This window comes from Egretta garzetta, unplaced genomic scaffold, assembly GCF_000687185.1.
Source record: "Egretta garzetta isolate BGI_Z169 unplaced genomic scaffold, ASM68718v1 scaffold794, whole genome shotgun sequence".
In the NCBI taxonomy this organism is placed as follows: Eukaryota; Metazoa; Chordata; class Aves; order Pelecaniformes; family Ardeidae; genus Egretta; species Egretta garzetta.
In genome coordinates this window covers 15,107-23,779 of record NW_009259327.1, presented here as the reverse complement: position 1 = coordinate 23,779, position 8,673 = coordinate 15,107, and the positions used below count along the sequence as shown (strand labels likewise).

The window sequence follows — 8,673 nt, the reverse complement described above, 5'->3', positions numbered from 1 at the left end:
GTGCAGCTCCGAGAGAGCGGAGGAGTCACCCCGAGATAACCCCGCTCCCCCAAAGCCAGGCAGTAGTGTTGGGAATGGAAATGGCAGCTCGTCCGGCTGTTCCCTTGGAGGGCTGAGGGCAAATTCCCCCTCTGGGGGCTGACGCAGATGTCTTCGGCTTCGTCCCAGTCTCACCGGGACTGGTTTTAGCTGGCCACGCACGTGGGGACGCAGCCCACGGCATTTTCTGGCAGGGATTTCGGGGGTGCAATTCAATTGGAGTCTCCCTTTTTGAACCCGGGGGGGTGGTGAGCGTTGCAGATTTTAGGAAGGGAGCAAAGGACGGCGCCGACGGCTCAGCAATGCCCTGAGTCCGTCTCCCCCCACAAAACCCCCCCCAGCGCTTCTCCTTCCAAGCAGCCTGATTTTTCGGGTCAAGAAAGAAGTGATAGGAGGCAGCCCAGCCTCAAAATATCCATAAAGGGATAAGTCAGCTCTCACAGATGGCAGGGAAGCGGAAAAGCTGCTCATGGAGTGGGGAGAAACCACACGGATCTGGGTCTGTCACTGCTCCGCAGCGAGCAAACCTCAGCCGCCGGGGATGAGAAGATCAAGCAGGGCCTCCAGTAGTGTGAAACCAAACGGTCTATGTACAAAACTCCTGCCCAGGGTCACGTCCTTCCACTCGCTGCCTCGGGGAAGCCAGGCTGACTTATCCCTTTACTGGTGGGTGCTCAACCCCATGGCTGGAGTCAGGATATCTCGTTGCCGAAGACCTCGAGCACCAGCGGCGTCAGCTGCATGCTGTGCTCGGGCTGGAAGGAGAGGCAGCGGTACTGCTTGGAGTGCTCCTCGTTCAGGCTCCGTAGGTCGGCCAGCTTCTGGATCATCTTGGCGTAGAGCAGGCGGCTGCCGGGAGGAGGGTGCCTGCAGCGGATGTAGGTCTGGAGGATCTCCGAGAGGCGATCCTGGAGGGATTCCACCAGCGAGGTGTCCTGCACGCCTGGGCGATCTAGGAAACACCAGGGACGCAGAGTGATTCCCTTCCCTTTTCCCAGCTGGCCGTGATGGCGAGGGAAAGGTGATATTTTTGGGGACGTAGCCAAAACCTGGCAGGTTAGTGGCCTTGGGGGATGAGCGTTCTCCTACCTGGGGACAGGATGCAGATGGCCATGAGGAGCACGTGCTCTTCTTCGTGAAGGTTCAGCTTCTTCAAGCCAACCTGGAATTTCACCAGCGGCTCGAGGAGGTCCATGTTGTGGCCAGCTGGGAGGAGAAAAGGACGTTTAGCACAGCCTGCTCGGGAACAAGATCTCCCACAGCTGAGGAATGAGTGTGGAGCTCAGCAGCTCCTCTTTCAGCCCAGCAGAGAGCTGGGACAGTGGAAGACGACTTTCGATACAGCTTAAAACACGTCGGTTTTGAATTGTACTTTTCTCCCCAGCGGTTTCTCTAAAGCGGGGGATTATGGAGCAGATTTTGCTTGGGATATCTATAAATTGCCTCCTTATCATCACTTGCACACTCCTCCGTGTCCTGCACGAGCATCACAAACCCCACCTTGTGTGCCCAGAGCCCTCTCTGCAAGCAGATCTCCTTCCTGCGTTTGGTGGGTGCCAGCTTCCCCGGGCTTGGTCCCCAGACGCCGCTCGCCCTGGTTCTCCTGGGATCTCGCTGGGGGATCTCTGCCCTTGCACCAAGGATCTCAGCCAGCCCCAGGTTACTCTGCGGCTCTTCCAAGTGCAGGGGGAGATTTAAGGTCCATATGCATCACCTGCACACCCTGTTCTCCATGCTGGTCCCCGAATCCTGAAGTGGGGGAGGTTTAGGGCAGGATTCACCACCTTTCCTGGCAGAAGGGCTTCCTGGCTGCAGAGTGGCAGCGGTGGGAAGGCACAACGGCTTTCCAGCCCTCAAGGCAGCTCGGAGCAAACTGAACTCAATCCCTGTTGTGGGACAGAGGGGCTGGAGGCGGCTCTGAGCTATGGCCGAGGGGCTGGAGCCAACCCTGAGCTACGGCTGAGGGGCTGGAGCCACCCCTGAGCTACGGCCGAGGGGCTGGAGGCGGTTCTGAGCTACGGCTGAGGGGCTGGAGGCGGCTCTGAGCTATGGCCGAGGGGCTGGAGCCAACCCTGAGCTACGGCTGAGGGGCTGGAGCCACCCCTGAGCTACGGCCGAGGGGCTGGAGGCGGTTCTGAGCTACGGCTGAGGGGCTGGAGGCGGCTCTGAGCTATGGCCGAGGGGCTGGAGCCAACCCTGAGCTACGGCTGAGGGGCTGGAGCCACCCCTGAGCTACGGCCGAGGGGCTGGAGGCGGTTCTGAGCTACGGCTGAGGGGCTGGAGGCGGCTCTGAGCTATGGCCGAGGGGCTGGAGGCAGCTCTGAGCTATGGCCACGCTTCGGCTTTGCTTTTCTTCAGGAGTTAACGGCTCTTCCCAGCCATCCGGACCAGTTACAGGATGCGCACATCACAGCGTGGGGCTTGGGAGATAAACGGAGCATGGCAGACACCAGGATGGGGGTCTCAGCCCAGCCGTGGCACTGCCAAGCTGCTGGTGCTGCTGTCTTCGCAGCCGTGCAGCCTGCTAACCCATCCCTGCTTCCAGACTCCTCAATATGGGAATTTTGGCATCTGAATGTAAGGCTGGGATGACATTTCTTAGCCCGCAGCAAGCAGGAGAGTGCCCGGCAGCCTTTACCTTGGGTGACATCGCTGATCTTGTACTTGAAGTCATTGCCGCCGCAGGTCCACGTCATGTCCTCGAGGCTGAAGGACTGGTTGGAGCGCAGCATGATCACCTCAATGGCGCTGGATTTTAGCAGGGCGATCTGGTCCTCTGCTGCCAGGTTCCTGAGCAGGAGGAAGAGGGGGACGTGAGACCTGTCCGGTGAGCAGAGGAACAGCCCACGCCACCCATGCGCCAGGTTCTCCATCGGTAACCTGGTCCCTTTGCTGGGGGCACCCCTGGTTGTCCCTCACCCCGGGTTTCTATGTAATGAAGCAGCAGGTTTTTCTGCAGCTACATTTCCCAACTGGCACCACCCAGCACCCTGGCCACCAGCCTGGAGTTAAACAGGACCTGAGGTCCTTCGCAAACCAGGATGGGACCACTCTCACGGTCTCGGGCATCTTTTTTAGGAGCTCAAGCATTTTGCTGACAAAATCTGGGTGAATCAGGGTAAAACAGGAGAGGAGTAACCCCAGGAGGGAGGAGAGACAGAAAAACATGAAAGTAGCAACAGACCTGGGAAGGGAACAGAGCCTGAGGGACAGCTGTGAAGATGAAAGAGAGAAAAATGATCTGGCTGCGAAGGGTAGGATGGGATTCCCAAGCGTGGAAGACCACCACAGACTTTGGACCTGGGAGCAAACGTCTCACCTGAATCCCGGGATCATTTTGGCAAAGCCGATCACCTTCTGTATGCTGTAGCTGACCAGGTCGGCCAAGTGCGGGAGCATGGAGAGGTGGGAGAAGTCGATGTTCACAGAGGAGCTCTCTTCATTCTCCTCGGAAAGGACCAGGTTCGAAAACATCTGGGGCTCCACAGACTCTGGAGGGAGTGAGATGGTCAGAGGGTACCTCGGCTGTAGGCGAGACATTATGGTTGAGGAAAGCGATGCCAGCCTGCAGCAGGAACGGCACCCATCCTGCCAGGAGGGCTTTGCATTGCGGTTAGACAGCAGGACATGAGGAACGGGGCTGGGAGAGCAGTCGGTCGCATCAAGATCTTTGCCCTGGGGCCTTTAACTCCTCGCCTGGGCTGCGATCAAGTCTAACTGCAGCCAGAGCAGTGACCAGGCAGCCCAGTGTTCATGTTCACGCTCCTCTTGGCCATCCTGGAGGGCTCAGACACACAGAGGTCTGCAGGGCCATGATCCAGGCAAGCACTTCATGCTTTTTTGCTTGTAAAAAAGCCTCTGCAACACCCCCACGAGGGTCTTGCCATTAAACAAGCTCCCCAGAAGAGGTAAAACAAGGGTCCGAATGGCCAGGCTTAGGTAAAGCTGCTGCACTTCTATCCCCATCACGTACGGAAAGGCGAGCGCGGTACCTGGAAACGTGCTGAAGGTGTCGGAGCCAAAGAGGTCGGAGGAATCCTCCGACGACAAGTCCTGGGTGAGAACGGAGGGGGACCTTGCTGCTCCCCTGTTGCTGGGGTTGCTTCTTATGGGGGGCTGGAAGAGAAAGCAGGACGTGAGGAACAGGGCTTGGAGAGCAATTTGATGGCAGCATCAAGGATCTTGCACTGGGATTTTTAACTCCTCTCTAGTGAGAGGTCATGGGATGAAGCAGGTTTGGTGCATCTGGGCAGGAACCGCTTGACCCTGTGCATGGGAATCAGGGCTGGTGTGTGCCGGACGTACCCGAAACTTGGTGAAGTCAGCGTACGTGGGGTCGTAGGTCTTGCGATGAGCCTCGAGGAGGATGTCGATGACTTTCTGCTGCTCCTCCGAGAGTTTGGGCTTCAGGCTCTCCTTGAGCGCTTCCTCCTCCTTGCGCTTCAATATCATCTCGCGCTTCCTCTGAACCTCCTCGTCCGTCAGGATGACTGCGGGGACAGGGAAAGCGTCAGAAACAGATGCAGGGAAACAAGGGCTGAAGCAACCCTGGGCCACCGTTGCCAGCATCTCTATCACCTTGCTAATCAATTATTAAACCCGCATCAACCCCATCCTGCTCCTGTCCTCGACTGCCAGGTCACAGCTTCCCGCTATGAGACCAGGACAATTTATAGCCCATTTGGGTGCTTTTAGGCAAGGACCGGGTGCAATAAAGTCACGTCAGCGCTGCCACGCGTCTGCTCGGCGCTGCAACCTTGCTGCTTGCTCTGTGTTTTCAGGTGAAAGAAATCTTGATCCTGCAAGAGGCAGGCCAGTGGGTTCATCTTGCTCCGGCACGGCTCCCGTGCCACTCTCAGCACCCGACAACAGAGGGAGCCCGATGCGGCACCGCTCAGCCTCCACCTCCGGCTACCACGCTGTAGCAGCGATAGCCTGGGTACCCAGCAGCGCTTCTGCAGCATCACAAATATTTTTAAGCTAAGGGGAGGTATAAACATACCCCCACTCTCAGGGTTGGGTATTTATGGCTTGTGTTACAGGTGACAGCCTTCGGCAGCAGCCAAGGGTCGGACTCAAAGGCGATATGTAAGGCTTCTCCCATTTATTTAGGGAAGGGGAGCATCCGCAGGAAATTTGGGCTCAAATCTTACCTTTAAAAAAAGAGCTTAAAGACCTGAATAGGGTCAAAAGAGCAGAAAAGCAACGGGGAACTGCAACGACCTCTTGGGGTAGCAACCCCCCATCCTCGTAACAGTCGCACGTTCACAAAAGCTCGTTAATACACACCAACCAGCGGCTCCTAAAAATAGCAAAGCCCATTCCTCAAGATGTTATTAGCCCTTTAACCAGTCATTAAAGAAACTAAACCCAAACCCAAGCACGTTATCTGATGGCAGGCGGCTTTCTGCCTGCCCTGGGTTGCAGAGAGATTGGATGCTGGGCGAGTCAAGGTGGAATTTGGGACAAGAGGTTGGCAAAGGGCAAGCGGGAGCCACAGTCGCAGGGCTCGAGGCAAGGAACTGTTTGCAGTCCCTGCTCCCTTCTGCCACCTTTAGCTGGCGGCATTTTTCCAATTACGTTTTTCAAACTTGCACAATCTCAGAGGGGACTTGAAGATCTCGAAGGCATGAGAACGACCAGCTCGGGCCAAAAGGTCGCTCCCACGATCGGCACGTTACGGCCAGCTCTGCGGCAGACAGCACGACTGCTCGGGGAGAAAAATGAGGATTTTGCCGTCTCCCATCCCAGTTCTTATTACAAAAGCATCGGATCCGTCAGGGTGCTGCAGGCAAGAAGGGAAACCGTTCATAGATTAAGTGGCATCTGTGGGGAAAGAGCCACATGGGGCTGGGAATGAGGACAGGGCAAAGAGCCATGTGCTTGGGCTGTGGCCGTGGTGTTCAAAGTCTTTGCTAGCACGGTCTGAGCACCGGGGCTTCGGAAAAGATTATTGCAGGTGACTACACCACGCAGATCTCAGATCCTGCAGGTGAATTGATCCAAAATTGGGAAGCATCCACTGAGCGGATTGGAAAGGAAAGGAGGTTTCTGTGTTGGGGCAAGACTGCAAGGGAAATCTCCTTGGGATTTCCCACCCACCTTTAGGAAATCCAGGCCTCAAAGAGCTTTCAAACAGCGAGGTGGCAGCATTTCTCACTCTGGTAGGAGATGAAAAGCAAAAGCATTTCCCAAAGCATCACTTAGCAGGGGAAGAAACGCTGGCAAGGTCTGTGCTCCCCGGTACAACCCCCTAAAGCAGCCAGATTTCCCTATACAGGGTCTATGCAAGGAAGCATCCGGTTTCGGTGGGGGTCGGCCTCTTCTCTCTGGTAACAGATGATAGGACGAGGGGGAATGGTTTGAAGCTGCGCCAGGGCAGGTTTAGGTTAGATATTAGGAAAAACTTCTTCACTGAAAGGGCTGTCAGGCTCTGGAATGGGCTGCCCAGGGAGGTGGTAGAGTCCCCATCCTTGGAGGTATTTAAAAGAAGGATGGATGAGGTGCTTAGGAATATGGTTTAGTGGTGGGATGGCAGGGTTAGGGGAACGGTTGGACTCGATGATCTTAAAGGTCTTTTCCAACCAAAGCGATTCTATGATTCTATTCTATGATTCTATGATTCCCGGTACGTCCCGGGGCTGCCAGCCGCACCGAGGCTCGGCAGCGCACGTGGGCCGCGTGTTGCTGTGAATTCATTGCCAAACTGCCAGCGATGTTGGCAGAAACTGGCCATGGCTCTGGCTGGCAGCAGGTCCTGGGGTTGGTGCTAAACTCTCTGATAGGACTTGCTGGAGCTCACAGGAGACTAAAACCCAAAGGAAGCCCCGCAGGTGTTTAAAAAAATCGGATAAAAGGGAATTGTGATTCCCTCCCAGCTTGTCTGGTGATGTGCACACCCGTGCCACGGCACGGTGTAACTTGTGCAAGCCGAGACACAGCCCCAGCATCAGCACTGTGGATTGAGAACACCCCCCGGCGTTTCTGGTGAAATCGTTCTGAAATCGTTCCCAGTGACACCGGGGAGCAGCAAACCTGAAATGCACTCTGCTTGGCTGTGCTGGAGGAACTGTTTTTCGGTAGGACCGGTGGGAAGATGGACGAGGGATGTCAGCCCCGTGACGTGCCTGCTTTATAAAAGTCCTGGGGAAAAGGATTCGACTCATTTCCTTTGTACTCAGGGAGGATGGATGTTGCCCACCACATCCCTGCCTGCCTCGAGGAGGAATACGGGATCGGGAAGCGGCTCGACACCTGCACCTTCCACTCAAGATCCCGGCTCACGCGCCAGATCCGATCTCCTCCCAAACGCCGAGCTGGAGACATCCAGCCACAGACTCCTGGCACGACCAGCGATGTGGCTGAGCTTTTGTGGGCTGCCCTCACCCAAAGCCCATGCAGAGGCTGAGATAACATCTCCCCATCGCTTCCAGACAGATGCTGGCCCTCTTTGCGAAACACCACAAGGGCAGCTGGGAAAGCCACGGCCAACACCAAGGGTAGCACGTGAGGATACAGCCGGCCGGGCCCAACACCAAGGGTGGCACGTGAGGATACAGCCGGCCGGCCGAGGATACAACCCCGCAACCCCAGCCAAAACCAGGGGCTTGGAAGTGCTGTGGGATGAAGCAGAGCAGCACGAAGGCAGACTCGCTCTGCCAGGAGAGGAAAGAGCAGCCAAACATAAAGCAAAATTAAAGTTTAGGGAACTTCAGGCACGAAATGTGTTCACCGGGTGTCTCCCAAGCATTTAGTTGAAGCCTGAATGGTGGGTGCTTCTGCCTGCCCCACCTGGAGCCAGGGATACCGTCCAGCCCTGGGGGGGTGCAAAAAGCCCCGTGGTTGTTCCCCCCCCCTGGGACAGCCTGCCTGGCACAGCCATCATGGTGGGGTCTCACTGGGATGGTGGTGGCAGCCAGAAGCCCAACTGGTGTCCCTGGTTGGCAAGAGGGCTGCAGAAGCACCCCTCGCAGCAGTGGCTCTGGGGTGAATCACAGCTAGGTGAGGGTCAAGAAACAAAAGCAGCAGTTTAACACGCTGTGGGGACAGGGCATGGGTATTGAGATCCCCTGAGCAGCCCTGCAGGGCGTTGCAACCTCACTCATAACTGCCAAGGCTGCCCAGGATCGCTCTGCACCAGTTCATGCAGTAAATACCCGGGATGCAGCCTTCCCAGTGGCCCCTGCCGAGCACCCTTGAAAGCTGGGGAGTAAAGCCTAATTCATCCCCGCTGCTTCTCCCAAAACCGCACCTCTCAGCCCTGCTGACCTGCTCCGAACCCCAGCTGCGACCACCCCAAGACGCCTTTGTCGTCGGGAAACGCAGCATTTCTAAAGGCAGCCGGATCCCTGCAGGTGTTCTCGGCAGCGCAGCCAGCGGTGAGAGGGCTGGGACAAGGGGTAGCACGGCCGGAAAACCCACGTTGCACAACAAACATTGCGATGGCGGGAGAGGGGGTAAATGGGACGCTGCGGGCTGGCTGCGTCTCCTACAGTGCGTGGGTTTGCAGGGGAACCAGAGAGGAGGAAAGCTTGCAGCGACGGGCGAACAGCAGTGATTTAAACCACAGGTCCCTGACCCGCGCCGGAGTAAATCGGAGCAGCGACAGCACCTGCAGGACCCCCGGCTACGGCG

At 56.8% G+C, this 8,673-nt stretch overlaps 1 protein-coding gene across 1 annotated transcript in view; it reads right to left on the bottom strand.

Moving 5' to 3' along the window:
- Positions 1-36: 36 nt before the first annotated feature.
- Positions 37-8,673, bottom strand: part of VDR (vitamin D receptor) — a gene marked incomplete at its 5' end in the record, with an annotated part of 22,211 nt that continues 13,574 nt past the window's right edge. Inside the window, 6 exons of the mRNA XM_035892186.1 lie at positions 37-991; positions 1,129-1,245; positions 2,678-2,829; positions 3,359-3,530; positions 4,032-4,155; positions 4,345-4,529. Coding sequence (XP_035748079.1) covers positions 732-991; positions 1,129-1,245; positions 2,678-2,829; positions 3,359-3,530; positions 4,032-4,155; positions 4,345-4,529 — 1,010 coding nt within the window. The remainder of the gene's footprint in view (positions 992-1,128; positions 1,246-2,677; positions 2,830-3,358; positions 3,531-4,031; positions 4,156-4,344; positions 4,530-8,673) is intronic.